Genomic DNA, 20328 nt, shown 5'->3' with positions numbered 1-20328 from the left:
TTTATTTAATTTATCGTCTTCAAACAAAAGAAGGCTAAGTTATTTTTTATTCTTACGATTTTGGCTGATTAATTTTTTTTAATGCTAACTGAAAAAATTCGATTCTTTGAGTAGGAGAATAATATCGGTTGCATTTAATCTGAACTGAAATTTTTTTTGGTTAAGGTAGTTGGTATTAGCGTATGGAATTTCAGATTATTCAAAATATAATGAAACCCAAAACTGAGATACATGAATATAACAAAAATGGATTGGGTTGTTAAGTACAAAACCTCATGAATTGAATCAGTGTAGATATCCATATAACAAGGGTGTAAATGTTTGCAACATTACGGATAAAAATTTAGGTATCCGATCGTCTTAAGTTCGGATTAAATATTTTTTCTACGATATTCAAGGGATTGGATAAAAAAGGTAAAGAAAAACGCAAAACCTGTACCTGTTATTAATTACTGATGCTAATAGAGACTTAGAAGTAAATTTGTTGGTAAACTAAATATAATACGAACATTTACGAAAAAAGTATATATTTTGGGATATATCCGGGCAAAATTGAATCTAAGTCTTATATATGCGAAATATATTCTGATTTGCCTAGATATATATGGATATATACTTTTTTTGAACGGGCTGTAATACCACGTATTCTAATAATATTGACCTTTCAATATTTCATAAAATTCTATCCGTTTTTTACTTTTATCATATTCAAATTAAAAATTTTTAAATCAATTCTACGTTTATTAAATAGAATATAGAAATTATGCCAAGACTATTATATAACTATTATAAAACTTACACAATCTCATGTTCGAAGCTAATTTTTAGTCAAAAATGTTGTAATTCATTTATGGGTATTGCTTAATTTCAAACAATGGAATCATTTTACATCCTCGCGCGTGATTAGAAATTGTTATATTACTTTACGATTAATGAGTATCAAAGAGTATCGAACATTTTCAATACTCAGAAATCGTTTAAGATATTCATTCGTAATCAGAAATTGTAAAATACTAATGAATTGTAATATATTATTTACTTATTTAAGGATTGAAAAGTATCAATTGTTAAAAATCGTTAATATTACGAGTATTGAAGATCATCAATGAGTGTTAAAAATTAAATCGTTTTGGATCCTTATTTATTGTATTTCTAATCAGGGATTAACCTATTATAATTATCTTAATATCACTTATGGAATCATCTTCTATTGCTGACATTTTTAAATAATACTTATTTCAGATGAAATAGTATACTTCTTGCACCAAATGTGTGCAGACTAACGGTAATATTAAAAATATCATAATTTATTTTAAAAACAATTTTTTCAATTTCTTCCTTGAAGATAAATCGTTTCAAACTTAATAATATAAGAATAAGCTATTTAACGGCGTAAATGTATTGCATGAAAAAACAACGATAAATGTATGGGTTTTTAAGTCGTTGAGCGATTACATAAACAAAAATTAAACCCTGGACCATCACTGGAAGCGAGTGTAAATTGCTCAATTCTGGCTGTTGATGCTTCTATTGCTGCTCACACATAATCATTGAGCTGACTGACCACGTGTAGCATTGGTCAGTTTTGCGGTTTTTTTAAGATTAGTACCTTTTCGATGAGCTCGATACACGCAAGAAGATCCATGCCAAAATCAATGAATGCCCATTCAATGCCTTCTCGCGTATATTCTTCTTGCTCGAGAACGAACATATGATGGTTGAAGAATTGCTGTAGTTTTTCGTTGGTGAAGTTGATACAGAGTTGCTCGAAGCTATTAAACTGTTTGAGCAAATGCCATGAAAGTCATAAATTTGGCAATATATTGTCAAGGAGTCAATGTCCTTTGAATGAATCAGTATGAACATTTTTTATTTTATCATGAAATGGAAGTAACTGTGAAAATCCACTTTCACTTCAAAAATAATAATGATAAACAATCACAATATTTTAGCAAATAATGTTTCATACGTTAAAATTTTGAGACTAAATTTGAATCATACCAGTAGAAATCTCAGAAATAACCGATTAAATACTAAACTGAATAACTAACAAGACAACTTTTTATTTTTCGCCCACTGCAGAATTTTTACATTGACTTCCAAAGCAAAGTGGATAGTGCTAATTCTACAAACAAATAAGATTTATTTATGTGCTTTGAAACTAGTTACCCATTTTAAGGAATTCTATTGTTTCCAAAATAAAAATGATTAAAGTATAGCATCTTATCACTTCAAAGAGCTGAAAAACACCGGGAAGTTTCGGGGCTGGTCTGCAGGGTTAACCGTTTTCTAGAATTTTTTTTCAGCTTTCTTTTAATTAGAATTTTTTTTTTTTTAATTGTTGCTTTTATTTTATATTTTACAGCTAGTAACAATTCCTAAAATAAAAATTAGTTTGTTATTTTGTCGAAATTGCAATGCACATTTTGTATATTCTGTTCGATGTATTTGAAAAACTTCTATGTTATTGGTAAATTTTACCATAATTCCGTACTATGCTCATGCTAGTATAACTATAGTTATTTTTCTATAAATTTTTATCAAATATTTATGATCTAACAATAAATAGATATTTAATTTAGTAATTTAACTGTTAGTTATTTGCCCACTAACACAATTTCGGTAATTTATTATATATATTTGTTAGAAATAATAGAAGTATTGAATTGATTGATTCGAATTAGTAATAAAACTCAAAATTTATGTAAAAACTATCAATTCTCGAGAATTAATGCTGTACACTGTTCCCAATTTTAGACAAAGTAGATATTTTTTAATATTCTTTATTAACCTTTAAGGATATATATTTTCAGATAAAAAACGAGAAATCTATTTATTTAATATTTTTAAGATTTTCAAAAGGGCTTTTCAACTTTTTTTTTGTTTAGTTTTTGAGCTTAAACTTAGTGAAACTATTTTTTTATTCTGTTTCCAACTTTTTTGATGAGTATAATAGCGAAAATGAAATAATCGTCATTTTTTCAACCATCCTGATATTTATAAGATATAAATAAATGTCCGTGGATATATATATTTATATATATATATATATATATATATATATATATATATATATATATATATATATTCTCAGAACAAAGAAAATCTTTGAAGTCATTCGCTTATGAAAAAATACATTCAATGTAATATAGGGTTGACTAATTTGGCTAAAAAATATCGAATGCAACATACTTACATCAATAACAAGTGACGAGAAAAAGATGAATAATACCGTTGACAATTGAAATGGTTTTTATGCTTATTTAGGAGATTATTTCAACTGTATGGAGTGAAATATTTAAGTGGAAATGTTTATAGATAAAGTTAGGAATTTTATCTGAATAGGTCGATACGAAATCAATTATCGACTGAGTTAAATTCATAAAGTAAGTACAAACGGTTAACACAAACAGTACATCTCAAAAATAATTTTAAATAATACCTTTTTATAAATTGTAAATATATACAGCATTTGAAACTCCATCTTTACAAATTATGTCAATGTTGCCTTACTCACTTTATTATTTTGAATAACGCACAACGAAAAATGGTGATTAAAAATTCATCAAATATCTTTCTTTTATAAATATGATATTGGTTTCAAGATATATATTGAATCTTTTGAGTTGGTTTAAATAAACGTATGAGATATTTAAATATCCCATAAGTAATCAATTATAAGGGATTATATTCTTGAGAATTTCACATTACAAAACATGCTTATTAATGTCAAAACGATATTTGTATTAGAAATTGAGGGACTTGACACACTTGCAAGAAATAGATAATACTTGTCGAAATATATTTTAAATTTTGGGTTTTCAATAGGAAGATTATGACTACCTTCTCAATCAGTTCAATACAGGCTAACAAGTCCATTCCGAAATCTATGAACTGCCAAACGATGCCTTCTTTTTTATACTCTTCTTGTTCAAGCACAAACATGTGATGATTGAAGAATTGTTGAAGTTTTTCATTCGTGAAGTTGATACACAGTTGTTCAAATCCATTGTACTATGAATATATCCGCAAATATATACAAATTAAAATTGGTGACGAACTTGTGAATCGTCTATCAACTTAAGAGATTAACAAAGAAAAAGAATTCTAATTTGCGTTCTTCTCAATCAAAAGAAGCAGTTCAAACAAAACCTACTTTTTTTTAGGAACTTAAGAAATAGTTCTCCTTAAACAAGTTTCATAAAGAAGTTGCATTGTTATCGAAATATTTATCTTTCTTGTGTTCTACTATGAAATTTCGAAAATTTAGCTGAAAAATACAACTTCAAAATCTATGAGAGATATTTATGATGTGAATTTAATGAGAAATGTAAGTATGTATTTAATGATTCACTTTAAGTAACATCATTTAAGTGGAAGCAACTCAAAGTGACAGTAAAAAACTAGCTAAAGAATAAAAGCATAATGCCAATGAGTAGAAAAATTAGATTGTTAAAACGTAAAACTAATATTTTCACCATGAAATCATGTTTTTAATCTATGTATTAGAATTTATCCAGAAAAAAATAAATAATAGATGTTTATGTCACTTGGTCGCAAAGCGACGATTTATTGTCAGTTGCGATATTATGACGTATACCTAGAATTTCTAACGCGTGGTTGCAAAAACGAGTGTAAGGTTTATTATGTGAGCCAACGCCAGCCGTTACCGCTTTCTTTGCGGCCTAAGCCGACAAAGAAAACGGTAAAGTAGATGTCCAGTAATCAAGTACTTACGGGACGCCATTCAGCTCTTGAACATCGAACTTTCGGAGGAAGTGTTAAAAAAAATATTATACCGGTGATAATGATTGTCTGCCGTTATTTTACCATAAGTTCTTATGACTATGGAAGCTGTTTCAGCGACAGATGATCGTATATGGCTTCCCACATTTGCCAGCTTAACTGTTACTAGCAGTTAAATGCTACTATTTTTACACTTTTAAGGATTAAAACCTAATCCCATAAAACCTAATGATGGTCATTTATGATTTTTAATTTTATATGATAGATAAAAATTAAAAGATTACTTTTATGAGAAATAGTTAATTCGATTTATTCCAAACTGTAAAATTGTTGGAACTATTACACCAGGTAATGAAAAATAATAATTGAAGAATTCTATTAGACGTTTCATCTATTCGATTTACTAGAAATGATAAATATTAAACTATTGTTGCTTTATTCGAAATTCGATGGAATACTCTGCATAAGTTTGTACTAATTTATGATCGATTCATATGGAATCACATTTTTTGAAATATCAAAATCATTTGGTAGTGATTACTATAAAAAGAATTAAATTTAGAAAAATACAAGACTTTGAAAAAATTAAAAGCTCGAACTAATTCCTAGAAATATCGGGTCATTGCTGAAATGTTATCCTGTGAAGAAAAACTGCCGAAAATACTTACTATTTATGAATATTTTCCATGAAGTTTTTTTTTTTTGGCTTGATTTTTTTTTTTTGTATATTCCTCTAATTTTGAATGTGTAAGCTAATATTTTAAAAAGAAATATTTCTTTTTCAAAATTATTACTTTACGTATATAGTCATATAAAAATAGGTTTGAAGAAAAATTTCTTTTACTTTGAAACAAGTATGTATATATATATATATATATAGGGGGATCCAAAATTAGTCTTACACCGGTGAGATTTAGATTGAGGGGATAATTCTGAGCATAAAGTTCCTGAATAATATTTCTTAATTTTGAATATTGTTGGAGTTATTATAAATATTCATAGTGACCAATCAGAAACGAGCTTTAGAAATAGAAAAAAATATAAAAGAATAAATAATAACTTTGGCAGCTAAGTTCATATTTAATTGTTTTATATAGAATTTAATTCAAATATAAATAGTCATTTATTTAGAAATACTCGAATCAGCGACTAGCTAATATAACTATCCATAAAAAATTTTAGTCTAGAATTTTGTCTTGGTTTGAGACTTGAATTTTCTCTAGGGTTCGTCTCGGATTCTGTCTAAATTTGAGTCTTAAATTTAGTTTCGAAATCAATTTAACGTTTATCTTGCATATTTTGTCTAAAATATTGTCTTGCTTTTAGTTTTGGATTAAGTCATGGTTGCTGTCTTGATTTTAGTCTAAAATTTTGTCTTGGGCTTAATGTCGTATTTCGTCTTGGTTAGAGACTGGAATTTTGTCTGGGATTTTGTCTTGAATTTCGTCTGGATGAATATAGATGCTATTTGCCGATTCCAATGTTTCAAAATAAATTACTATTTATATTTAAATTGTTCTATATAAAATAATTAGATGTGAACTTGGCTACGTGCAATGCTGCAAAACTTATTATTTATTCTTTTATTTTTTTTTTTCTATTACTAAAGCTCAATTCTGACCAGCCAATTTGAATATTTAACAACTCCCACAATATTCAAAATTAAGAAATATTGTTTAGGAACTATCTGTTCAGAATTATCTCCTCAATCTAAATCTCACCGATGTAAAATTAATTTTGGATCACCCTGTATATATATAAATATATATACGTGTGTATGCGTGGGTTAGGGGGGGGGGGTGTCCATGTACGTATTGGGTTGCTTAGTTTAAAAGAAGCCTTTTTTTTTACTGAGCAGTAAAAATTTCTTTGTCTACATTAGGATAATAATTGCCTGAAAATTTCAGCTTTTAATTTTAATTCTAACTTTTTCCTGTCAATTATTTAATATTCCCGATTACAAAAACTTGTGGGTTAAACGACTTTTTTTTTGTTTACAGCAATCACATATAACAATTTTGTTAATATATTACGCGAACCCGGTCTCCAATACACTTGTGCAAGACTTGTAAGAATACTTTGTGTTATAATGTATATCAAGAAATGTACATGAATATTGAAAATATGTTGCTGAAGGTTAGCTGAAACAGATATTTAGGCATATCTTTCGTCATTTTCTAAATAAAAAATGCCGTAATAATTGGAATATGATTTTGAATATTTACAAACTAGTTATTGAATAAAAAATCAACTCATATTGATATATTTAATATATTCGACTGCAGATGGAATCTATTAATTATGAAAATCAGTAACCTTAAAAACGTATTTTATATATGTTACTGGGCCTCGGTAGCATGTGTCAATGGCGTGGGTAAAATAACAAAAGCTAAAGTAAGATAGAGTGTAATATGACAGGTCTTGATCAGATCTGGCGCAAGATATGTCTAAGAAACTGTACTGAAACACCTCAAGCAAGATATCAACAATATTCATCTATGATTCTTGAAGTATGACATAATACAAAGTTTTTCTACAAATCTTGCACACTCTGAAAACAAAACTGTGGGTATTGTGGACATCTAAAGTATGGTTAGTGCGAATAATGGCAATACTAGATTTTTGCATTAACTATCTTTAATTTTAAGTAAAAGTATTGTTAACTTGAAACCATCCATTTTGATTGTATTCCCCAACCTTAGTTGAGACGTTGACTGGTGTAGTGGTGGTCAGATTTGAGTAAGATTTTAACAGGGTTTTATTGTGTACTTAATCTTCGCTAAGTCTATGTAGTACCTACTGAAAGATTTCTTGTGATTAGTGCTTTGACCAGCAACTTGTGATAGATGCTGTTACCCGAAATGTAGCCATGTTTTATGCTATCGGAGTATCGTTACTCGCAATTTGTAAAGAATTTTGTGTTATTCAATAGAGCCTGAGAAATTTTAACTATGATCCGAATTGATTTACTTGTGTCCACCGTGAAAGCCATTGTTTCAATAAAATTGTTTTTATTTTGTTTTGAAGGAGTAAGTTCCTGAACATACGATAAAAACGTAAATCATTATTTTAACAGGATATTTCATTTTTTAAATAATAATTCCTGTAACTTGTAAAATACGAAATCTTGTACTTTACTTAGAAGGCTGTTTTTAAGAAAATTACATTTTCTTTCAGAATAGTTTCTCTGCACTTATATCGTAAACTTAATAGTTAACGTATAAGAAGTAATAAAATAGTCAATTTTATTCAAAGCATGATTTTCGCAGCAAAGATAAGTGATTCAGTATGAGTTCTAAGAAGCCTATGATTCAACAGGAAGTACTTAGAATTGAAACTGAGTTGAAATTTTGATCATAGTCTCAATAATAAAATTTTAATGTGGCGCAGGACAAATTGTTTGTTTCGAACGAAGCATTTCAGTATATATGTAAGTATTTATATTGCATATGTAATGTTCAAAGTTATTAAACTATTACGATTTTTTTCTAACTTATTCTATCTATTCCGTTTCCAGTTAATAAATGTCTGTCGATGAAAGTAAAAATGAAATAACATAAAATTTAAACTTACATCAAAAATTTCAAATCCAGCAATATCTAGCACACCGATAAAATGTTGACGTTTTTGTTTAGTATCCAAAGTTTCATTACATTTTTTGACCAGCCACTTAAACACCCTGTCGAACATTGCTTTAGACATGGCACCAACTGAGTATGCAACTTGGTCTTTGTTACGACCTTGGGTGACAAACTCATTTCCGACTTTGATTCTTGGCTTAAGTAAATTTTTGTATAGATCTTGGCAATCAACACCAAGAAGTTTAGCTACACGTTCACCCTCCTGAAAATCATAAAGATTATAGTCAAACAACAAAAAAAAAGTTTTTTTTTATACCTTAAAACTCATTAAACCGATTGACCTAAAATTTATACGAAATCAAATCCTTAACAAGCCTTTTTGAATTGCGTATAAGAATTTATTCATACACAGACACACACACTTATATATATATATATATATATATATATATATATATATATATATATATATATATATACATATATATATATATACATATATATATACATATATATATATATACATATATATATATATACATATATATATTACGGTGATCCTTAGCAAGAATGTTTTCACATTTCTTTGCTCCCAGGGGCTTAACCTTTCGTTACTCGCGCTATGAGCGTGACGCCGCCTTTTTGACTAAAATTGCAATAAAATAATTGATAAATATCCATTTTAAGTATAAAAAAAGTACATTTATGTATTACTGTAAGAAATAATTCATTATAGCATTATAATTTGGCAACGTCGCATTTCCTTTAGCATGGGCGGTACAGTGCTCGCCGCGCGATGAAAATCATCAGGCGAGTGGACGCAAGTAACGAAAAGTTAAATGGTTCCAAATTGATAGAAAAAAAAAAAAATCCCTGAAAATTTGAGCTCTTAATATTAATTCTATGATAGTCTGCATTCCAACCGAAGTTTCTTATGGAAATAACATGGGAACAATTTCTTTTGCTCTTTAGAATTTTATAACTCGGAGACAGCTAATTATAAAAACTGAGACATACATATGTTTATAAAGAATTTAACGCTCCACAAAAAAGGTTTCTTATGATTTTTCGCTAAAACTATTGGTTTAAAGTTATTCGGGCTCAAAGTTTAATTTTTATATAAAATTGTCAATATTATTAAGTATTTTTATAAGATATCCCCGTGTTTTTAATAATTATGTTTAATATATATATTAGGGTGGTCCTTATTTTGGACATTTTCGAATTTTTATGCTCCCAGAGGCTTATGTGGTTCGAAATAAATAAAAAAAAATATCCTCAACGTTTCAGGTCTCTATCTTAATTTTAACCCCTGCCGCACAGCGATGTAAGTTTCCTATTTAAATAACACGGGGTTTTTGGCATTGAACAATTAATTTTTTATTCCGGCTAAAGTAATTGTTCGAAAAATTTGAAACTCTGTAGACTTTATCCTTATATTACTAGCTGCTCTTCAGAATTTTGACAGATTTTCAGCTACCATAATTTTGGGGGTAGAGCATGATGAAAAAAAAGAAAACAAAATTTTTTTATTTCTATCTAAAATTTGTTTTAAATAACATATCAAACCACTCTGCATCCTTATCAAAAGTTCCACCCAAGTGGGTGAACGGCATATCTGTGTTGCACTAATACAATAATCAGGAGCTTTGGACGACTTTTTCTTATGACCAAACGAATATTTTCAAAAAATTAAAGCGCACTTCGCTAAATAAGACAATAGTGCGTTGATGAGCAGTAGAGTATATCTTAAAAAGATTTTTCGAATTTATTACGATTACCTCTCAAAATAGTTTCAATTACAACATGAAAAATTCCCTTGAAGTTTAAGCTCTTAATTCTAACGGGAAGAGTTACTGCAAAATTTTTTTTTGTGATTTTTTCAAGAAATTTTTTTTTTATGTTATTTGACTTTGTGTCTTTTTCATAAATACATAATGCATTCAATTGATATCTGAGATCGGTATATCTATGCCACTAATCATACTATGCCTTAGTATAACATTCAATAAATATTATCAATAAATTAAATTTCTTTCAATATTTGCTTAAATAAGCTGCTCACCTTTAAGTTTATTATTTGTTTTGAGCTATAAATAATAAACAAAAGGTTGATAGTTTTGTGTATTATAATATCGAAATAATTATTTATTTACAATTTTCTAACTATAATAACTTATTAATAAAATAGATCGCTTCTATAAATAAATATAATAAACTTGAAAAATCACAAAAACAAAATTTGAGGCACGTGATCCCGTTGGAATTAAGAGCTCAAACTTTTTAAGGGAATTTTTTTCAGTCGCAATTGAAGCCGTTTGTAAAGTGATCGTAATAAATTCAAAAAATCCTTTTAAGGAACACTTTACTGCACACTAATGCAAAGTTCCTGATTACTGTATAAGTGCAACAAAGATATACCGTTCACCCACTTAGTTGCGAGAATGAAAAAAAGTAAGAACTTCTCATAAGGATGCAGAGTAATTTCATATGTTATTTGAAAAAATTTTAGCTAAAAATAAGAAAAATAATTTTTTTCTTTTTTTTCATCATGCTGTACTTCCAAATTTATAGTAGCTGAAAATCTGTAAAAATTCTGAGGAGTAGCTGGTAATATAAGGATAAAGTCTACAGAGTTTCAAATTTTTCGAACAATTACTTTAGCCGGAATAAAAAATTAATTGTTCAATGCCTAAAACCCCGTGTTATTTAAATGGGAAACTTACATCGCTGTGCGGCACGGGTTAAAATTAAGATAGAGACCTGAAACGTTGAGGATATTTTTTTTTATTTATTTCGAACCACATAAGCCTCTGGGAGCATAGAAATTCAAATATGTCCAAAATAAGGACCACCCTAATATATATATATATATATATATATATATATATATATATATATATATATATATATATATATATATATCTTTCGATTGGTGTATTATGTAAATTAAATTAATTTATATTTGATGGCAATCCAATCCATTCAATAATATTTAATGCGTTCAAGAGATATCGTTGGCAAAAGAAATGAAGGAAAACGGTTTTTTTTATTTATCTCCAAAATTCCAAAATCTGATCAGCTCTAGAACTTAATAAAACACGTCGATTGCCGCCTTAGCCATCAAAATCGGTTAATTCGCTCGCGAGATATCGTGGGAGAAAGGAATACTAAAAAATGTTTTTTTTGAAAACAATAGCATATAAAAGTATTTTCGAGCTCGAAGAGCTTGAAAACGTATTCACAATAATGTTTTCAAGCTCAAGGAGATTGACCGTAAGTTATGGTACATTTGCCGTAAGCTATAGTAGGCCTACTATAAACCTACCGTAATATGAGATCTGCTAGGGTGTTTTCCCATTTAAAACTTCCGCTGTCTTGGGGGCTGGGTTAATATTGAAAGTAAGAGCTACACCATTACTGGAATTTTTTCTAATCATTTGGAAAATTTTTAGTGGGCGAAACGATTAAAATTCCACAACGACCTTCATAAGGACCACCCTAATACACACATATATGTATATCCATATATAAACCGTGAATTCGCCATATATCTATTGCAAAATGCCGTAAAATCAGACCCGCGAGGGTGGACCAAAAGTTTTAGAAGTGACGATAATCAAACTCAATTTTTGTTTGATTTTGGAATTTTTGTTGATGTTCATGACATACTAACAAAACATACACAATCAAGTTCCACTATTATTTACCATAAGCATTATAATGATTAAAATAAATTATTGTAAGATGTACGTTTTAATTCAAAGAAAGCTTTTTTAAATAATTTTCTCTAATTAATATCATAATACTGGAAATAGAGTCCAGATTCGTATTAAAGATATTGAATAGAGAACTCCAGGTTATTTAGATCTGACAGTGAAATGTTTTTATTTATTTCAATTTTGCAGAATTGGAATAAATAACTGCATTTTGCTGTTAGATCTGAATAACTTAAAGTTTTTTATTTAATATCATAATATTTGTTAACACAAAATTTAATTACTTTCATAATGAATTGAGTATTTTCTCATTTAGTAGCTTAAATTACGAACCTCAGTACCGTCAGCTTCAGCTTGCTCTTCACGTCCTCGCTGTTTGAATTTCATTCCACCCATATGCATGACAGAAGCCGTAATTTTGTAGATGTTATCTTTTTCTTCTTGGGTAAACCCAAGAACGTCAAATGCTTGCTGTATAAAAATTGAATTATGAGGTAACAATTAAGATATCTTTAATAAAATTGTTCAGGTTAAAAAGAATAACTTTAAAGCTATTGCGACAGCTAAAGACATCTCAATAAAAATTTGTGATTATATTTTTAAAGCAAAACATATTTTACAGGCAAAGCAAAGTCTCAGCTGGTGTTAAGGCCGCTTCTTCCCTTTATGTAACCGATAAATTTTTACAATTACTCATTAGTAATTCACTGAATGTAATTAATGTTAACCGTCGTCGAACACTTTACATTCACTAACTGAATGGAGTCTAAATATTGCTTGGAATAACAATAAACTTTATGTATAGTTGATAGTGAAATCATTTGTAAGAATGATTTTCTATCACATCACACATCAGAATTTCCATTTCAACGTGAGTTGTTGTTAATGACAATCGTTGATGATGAACTTCGCCACTGCTAAGACTGTAACTTCGTCGGATTAAAGGAAAACTGTGAAAATTTGTGGATATGTTAGCGGTTTGAGTTACAAATTGAAACTTAAAAATAGTTAAGTACACTAGAAAGGACTTTTAATGATGGTTCATGAGTATCACAGTGACGGAACAATGTTTGGATATTGTTATTTGTTTCGGTATGAGGTTTCGACAGGTTTATAGATTTAAAAATTATTCCAATTGGACTTATTGCTTTAAATATATTTCAAATCTTCGGGTATATTCCTGATCTTTGCTTCAAAATTATAGATTGTTTCATTTGAACATAGTATTAGTTACGAATAATTCATAAACTATAAATATATTTAATTATAAGTATTGCACTCAATAACAGTACGACCTTAAAGTGTTAAGACCAACAATTGTGTATAAAAATTATTAATCAAATGATTGTGTATCTAAGATGTTAAACAAAAAAAAATATAAATTTTTCATTAAATTTATTCAACAGAATTATGACTGTTGCCTACCATCTTTTCTACTGCTATGAGCAGAACATAATCATGGAAAAGTAATTAAGTGCATGTTGGAAATATAATGTCCTCATGTTAAATTTATATTGTAAAAAACCCCTAATTAAAAATTTAGATTGAATTTGATAGAATCCGATTCAAGCTCCGATTAATTCTTTATAATTAAGAAATACAGAAGAAACAATTTTTTATTTTTTAGTTTTTTCATAAATTTCTCAAAATCAACTCGATCAACCAATTCTACAATCTAATCAACTTTAGGGCGCAATAAAATGTATTGATTGCAACAAAACACTTCTTAAGCGGATAATTTGTTCGGATAAATATCACGGACAAAAGAAACGGCAAGAAACGATTCTTTTTCAACATCTTCGAAACCGGGAAACCGATCAACCTAAAAATTTAATCAGCATTAGAACTCAACATGACGTGTCGATTGTTACAAGAACTGCCCGAACCGTTTTATTCATTTAAGAGATATCGCAGAAAAAAGAAACGGTAATAAACTTTTTTTATATACCCTCGAAATTTCGGAATTGATCGATTCCAAATCCTCATCAGCTTTGGAACTCAATAAGACGTACCGATTGTCACACGAGCCATCTTAATCGATCGATTCTTTCAAGAGATATAGTTATAGGAGACAGAAATTTGAAAAAAAAAAAAAAAAAAAACAATTTACTTGATTTTTCCTGGATACCTTATAATCTAATTCACCATATGGTTCGAATTGACCCTGTAGCTTTGTAAAATTTATACGAGAGAGAATACTACCGACAAATAACACAAATCTGAGCTCTATAGTATAAATTACGGTGTTCACATTGTAAAACTTCAGAATTCGATGCATTACTTTATCGCTAAAGTTAAAAAATTCAACTCGATAGGCTACACGGTAAGAAATGCATGGCGTTCAACACCATGATTGTATGGTCTCGAGACAGATACTAAAATAATAAGTGAAACATTCCAAAACAGTATTGTAACGAGTCCCAGACGTATGGCGTTATTTACTATACTGTGTAGTACTGGTGCTCTTGAATTGCTCACACATATGCTTCGCAGGCACGGCGAAACATCATGGCCCTGAGACCCATACTACAATGCCGAGGGCACAATAGCACTCGATTTTCCCACCATAATTTTTGACGTGTCAATCAATGTATACTATCGTATTACCGCCAAAACTATGTAGATGTCGTTAGACTAGGTTTATCTGCCAGTAACATTGTGGATACGGCAACGCAGTATGGACCTGACGGCCATACTGATATTGCGGCGTCCGCGACAACTGTCGCCAATGTTACTATTCCCGCAATGGTCAAATCATCTACGCATACAATTCTATAACGTATAAAAATCTTCGATACTATACAGTATGGCATTCACGCCCATACTGACATAGTGATATCCGCAAAATATTTTTTACCGTGTATAATCAAAACAGTGTGTAACGAGAGAATAACTTTTTTTATTGTTGAAAGAAAATCTTCAATTAATTATTTTCTAATTTAAGGACTGATAAATGTTATGGAACTTTTACATTTTTGAATTTCTTCGGATATACCCTTAAAAAAAATATCTTAAAAATAACTATTTTTAAGGTGCTGGACATATGAAACTTCAGAAGACAAGTAAAGAGTAGGTGTCTCGAATGAACAAAATTATGAATGATTTTCCATGATATATCATGCTTGCAGATAATAAGTTTTCTCGATGATCTCCACACGAGATATCGAGTCCGTTCCGGTTCAATTTTGATTTTGAGTAATTTAATGATTTGAAATAATACCAGTTTTAAACACAACGTTTTAGAGAAAGATCAGAAATATGAAAATGAACATAACGAATCACCCAGTAAAAGTTTACGACTATAAAGGATGAATGAACTTCAAGGGGACTTACATCCGTTAGTTGACATTCTTCACCGTCATCCATGCCGGGGATTGTAATTTTTCCTTGAGATACGTTGTAATAGTCGTAAATGTTATTTGTCAAGAAACACATGTCTGGAAATCATGATTGAAACAAAATGTAAGCAACATATGTATATATATATATATATATATATATATATATATATATATATATATTAGGGTGTGTCAAAAAAAAATGATATTTTTTTTTTTAAGGTCTCATAGTCTCAAAAGTTTCTTTGGGACAAAAAAAAAATTCTCCTAAAAAATCAGCTCGATATCTCGAAAATTGAGCTGGCGGTTTACAAGTTCATTTTCCTATTTAAAATACATGTAAAAATTTTTTTTTTTAGTTTTTCGAGGAAAAATCTAAGAAAAAAATTTTTATTCCAATTTTGAATTTCACACTCTTATAGGAAATTGAATTCCCTACAAAAATGTCTTGAATTGTCATGCTCGTAACTACAATATCAGAAAAGTTACAAGCTCCCAAAGTTAAAAAAAAAGTTTTTTTTTTTAGGTATAATTATTGTTTTTACTTTTTTGTTATTGATTGGTGGTATTTTTTTCTTCTAATTTTAATTTCCAATCTTCTATATATAGCTATTTTTATGCAAGAAATATTTAAAAAATAATTAAAAACTGTGACGATTAACTTTTTTTGTGTATTGTTGTCAATCACTCGATAAAATAGATTTTTTTATTATAATAATATTCTGTAGCGGTTAAGTGAGTTACTAAAACGTTTTAAATTTGAAAATTTTATTGAAGATGTTATATAGAAGATTGAAAATTAAAATTAGAAGAAAAAAATATCACCAATTAATAACAAGAAAGTAAAAATAACAATTATACATAAAAGAAAAATTATTTTTTTTTTTTAACTTTGGGGACTTGTAACTTTTTTTATATTGTAGTTACGAACATGACTATTAAAGACATTTTTGTAAGGAATTCAATTTCCTACAAAGGTGAGAAATTCAAAATTGGAAAAAAAATTTTTTTCTTTGATTTTTCCTCGAAAAACTAAAAAAAAAAATTTATACATGTATTTTAAATGGGAAAATGAACTTGTAAACCGCCAGCCCAATTTTCGAGATATCGAGCTGATTTTTTAGGAGAATTTTTTTTTGGTCCCAAAGAAGCTTTTGAGACTATGAGACCTTAAAAAAAAAAATCATTTTTTTTTGACACACCCTAATATATATATATATATATCAGAGTTCAAAAACATACATGTACATATTCTTGAACACGGTTTTATATGTATTTCGCAATGCATATACATCACTTTGAAGACAACTTCATTTATATATTTAAATATATATATATATAAATATATATATATATATATATATATATATATATATATATATATATATATATATAAATATATATATATTTTAGCGTGTCATTTAAAGAGCACCATTCTCATTTTCGAGTGCTCATAAAAAATAAAATTTAATAGAAAAAAAATATTATATCTCAACAACAAACCACACTGATTGAAAAATTTGATTTCTCATTAAAATAGCAATCTTCTTTTTCCATTTCAAAATAATTATTTAGTGTCTAAACAGTTTTAACGAATAAAACGATTGAATTTTATGGGATATCAATCTCACACCAACTCTGTTTTTGCCCAAATAAAACTCGAATATTAATTGAAATTAGCATATTATTACTTATAACTCAGATACTTTTCACCTGGCGTGAATATTTCAAATGCTAACCTTATAGAATGAATCGAAATCTCCAACCAATACTTTCAGTCTACTTTGTAACATCAATAGCATTTGAATCGTAACGGTTAATAGCTGATTTTAAATTGAAATTTGCTTCAACCAGTAACACAGATATTGATACAATTAGAAAATAAAAATAAAATTTTTTTTCCCTTATTTGGAAACCTTTCGATTGGTCGGTTCCAAAAGTGATTAATTTATCAAATTTGAATGAAGCTGTCGAGAGCTTTTTTCGTAAAGAAACGGAATAGTAAAAAGTTGTCCAATACATTTTTCTTTGAATAATTTTCTAATTTCTGAACGAATTTGCCATAAAATGATGTTATCTATCTATGACAGTGATCTTTATAGATCTCGGCAAGAATCATTTTAATCGGTAATTTAGATTCGGAGATATCACCATCTGAAAGTTAAAATTTAAAGAGTAGAAAATATCCTCTTCTAGCCGAGAATTTTTAAGTACGATAAGCTAAAAAACAGTAGGATACTCATGTTATCGATGTTACTAGTTTTAAAACAACAAAAAATGTATGATTCTGTTAATGGGGTCGACCGTTTTTTAATCTTTGTCGAGCTCTATAATTCTTTTTCAGAGCTTAGAGAATTCAAAGACAACAATATTGTTTTAGCTCTACGAGTTCAAAAATAGCGGAAAGTTCTGAGGTCCGGCCCAAAGTTTTAACCGTCTTCCAAAGTTTATCATATTCAAATTCAAACTAAAAATAAACTTTCGAATGCTGTAAATCGTTAGCTATCAAAAATACGAAGATGACATAACGAAGAACAAAAATCTAAATCTAATCAGATCAAATTTTTTCATTATCTATATCCATTATGATCAGAGTAGATCTATTTTAATTAATTCAGATCCTTGAAGATCTTTTAAGATCTACAATTTTCAAAAAAAATTCCATTTAAAACTTTTTAATCTTCATTAAAAACGAAATTTCGAGTTTATTAGATACTTTCCTTTTAGTTACCTGATTAATTACTTTCCGTTTTTTGTCTTGATTTTCGTAGATCTAAAAAAAGAAGTCCATATCTCTGTAGATCTTAATTGTATGAAAGATTGAAATCACCGTAAATTTAAATTACTTTTTCACTGGTATATTCTTTCTTAGATCTTTCTTCGTTTTATCAGATTGTTGTTGGAGATTTTTATCGGCATAATAATTTAGTTATAAATAATAACATACGTATTTGAATGGAGCTTATCTCTCAACTTTCGTAACTCATAAAATATTGAGATGCAAAGTTTTAGGACACTAGGATATGTTGAAAGAAAAAAAAAAAATTTTTGTTTTATTTAAATGAACAATTCAATAAATTAACGAGCTAGGCTTATGAATGATGTATTGTTTTTTAGCAAATAATTTTTTTAATGTGATTGCAATTTATCGGAAATAAAAAAAATTTCTCTACTATATTCGTATTTTTGAGCTTATGATTTAACAAATCTAAATATTCACGGTGAAAATAAGTCATAAAGTAATTTAATGGAAAGGCTGTGGGACTCTAACAAGTGTGGGACTCTAACAAGTAATGGCTTTTATTGTGTTGTTGATAGATGGATTCATAATTTTTTTTACCATACTTGCACGGAAAATTTGAATTTCTGCTCTGTTTAGTAGAACGGGAATTGCGCTTTTTTCATCAGGACGACAATGCAATGAATTCACGGATATGCTACCTTTCCCGTGAACAGTAACAGAAATTTAAACTTTTGTTTCAGACCTGGTGAAAAAAATATACACACCACTAACAGACATTACCGTTCGATCTTAACTTGAGTGCGTTTACATTCATAAAAAAGATCCAGGTGGATTAAAATTACGGTAACTTACAGACATCTATCATAGTTAACGGTAAATTACGGTCTTTTATCGCAAAACATAGGGTCTTGTCACAAATCACACTATTACTGTAAAATACTATGATTCGCCTTGATGTAATTCTTCCAGAATGGCAGAATACCTTACCTTTAGGACGCGGTACTATAAGATACCATATCACTGTAAAACCAAGTGTGTAGTCAAAATTAACACACTTGCCAAATAACGTTGAAACGCCATAAGCATTCTACAGATTTTTAACACACCGTGAAACGTGTTTTAAGTGACTACAAAAAACTATAGTTTTATTTATGGCCTTAAACATAGAACACATTTGATGTGTGTTAAAATAATACACTTGTAACACATCTGGTTTTATAGTGATAATACTGAATTTGCACGGTAACTTTGGAGTGATAAACATACCATACCGCGAAGTCTACTATTTTACGGAACAATGTTCTAACGTATGGTATTTTACGGTAAGGTATCCTAATTTGTCGGGTTACCGTAACTGATAATATCTACTGTAATTTATGGTATTTAACGCAAGTTACCGTACTTACTGTGATTTGCGGTAAATTTGGATAATTTACCGTGAATCAGCTGCACCAGAGAAATGTTTTTTTCTTATATCGTATCAAGATAAAAAGAGCTTAAGAGTTTAAATTAAAGGAACCTCACTAGCAATTTACTTATCTACTTCGTAATAAATGAAGAAATTTCAAATTCCATTCTGTGATCACAATTAAATTTATAGAATTCTGAATATTTTACAGAAAACATTCTTTATCGATTAATATGGTAATGGTTAAGAAGTAATGATACGTGGTATAGTTCAATGAACGAATTTTATTAAAATTATTAGTATAGTTGAATCTTTTTAGTTATATTTTCTTTCAAATATATGAATGTATATACTTTTTTAGCTATTCTGTGGGGTAAACACTAAAATAGTTTATTTGTATTCCACGTAAGTAATAAAGAATATTATGTGCAATTAGTGTGATCACCAATCGTTCACGTGAGCGGCTCCACCTCCCCATACGAAAAAAATATATATCCAGATATATCCGGGCCAATCTTTATATATAAGACATATATTTATATATATATATATATACATATATATATTTATGTATATATTATAATCATCCCCAATTGAAGCTAGCAAAAATAAATCAAAAATTAACAATTTCATTTTGAAATACAAAATCGATACTTTTCAGATAGCTTCAATTGACATTTGAATAATGGTAATTACGACTTGTCATAGGGTTTTGGAAAGCTTGAGGACTCAACTTTAAAGGTATATGTATAAATTTGGAAAATATTGAGCAGCGTACGAGTAATTACACTTT

The 20328-nt window shown here is 28.6% G+C and overlaps 1 protein-coding gene across 27 annotated transcripts in view; it reads right to left on the bottom strand.

Moving 5' to 3' along the window:
• Positions 1-20328, bottom strand: part of LOC130670096 (myosin heavy chain, muscle) — a 104876-nt gene that overhangs the window by 53148 nt on the left and 31400 nt on the right. For 10 of the 27 annotated variants that reach the window (XM_057473286.1, XM_057473279.1, XM_057473297.1 and 7 more), the window contains exons 9-11: positions 12380-12517; positions 8320-8589; positions 3844-4014 (exon numbers count right to left, since the gene is read on the bottom strand). In XM_057473286.1, coding sequence (XP_057329269.1) covers positions 3844-4014; positions 8320-8589; positions 12380-12517 — 579 coding nt within the window. Of the gene's footprint in view, positions 1-1609; positions 1781-3843; positions 4015-8319; positions 8590-12379; positions 12518-15379; positions 15484-20328 lie in introns of all 27 variants that reach the window. The other 17 variants (XM_057473272.1, XM_057473295.1, XM_057473294.1 and 14 more) reach the window with 5 other exon arrangements.

Source organism: Microplitis mediator, chromosome 6 (genome assembly GCF_029852145.1).
Source record: "Microplitis mediator isolate UGA2020A chromosome 6, iyMicMedi2.1, whole genome shotgun sequence".
Taxonomy (NCBI): Eukaryota; Metazoa; Arthropoda; class Insecta; order Hymenoptera; family Braconidae; genus Microplitis; species Microplitis mediator.
The sequence above is the reverse complement of the archived record's forward strand: the minus strand, read 5'-3'. Positions and strand labels throughout refer to the sequence as shown.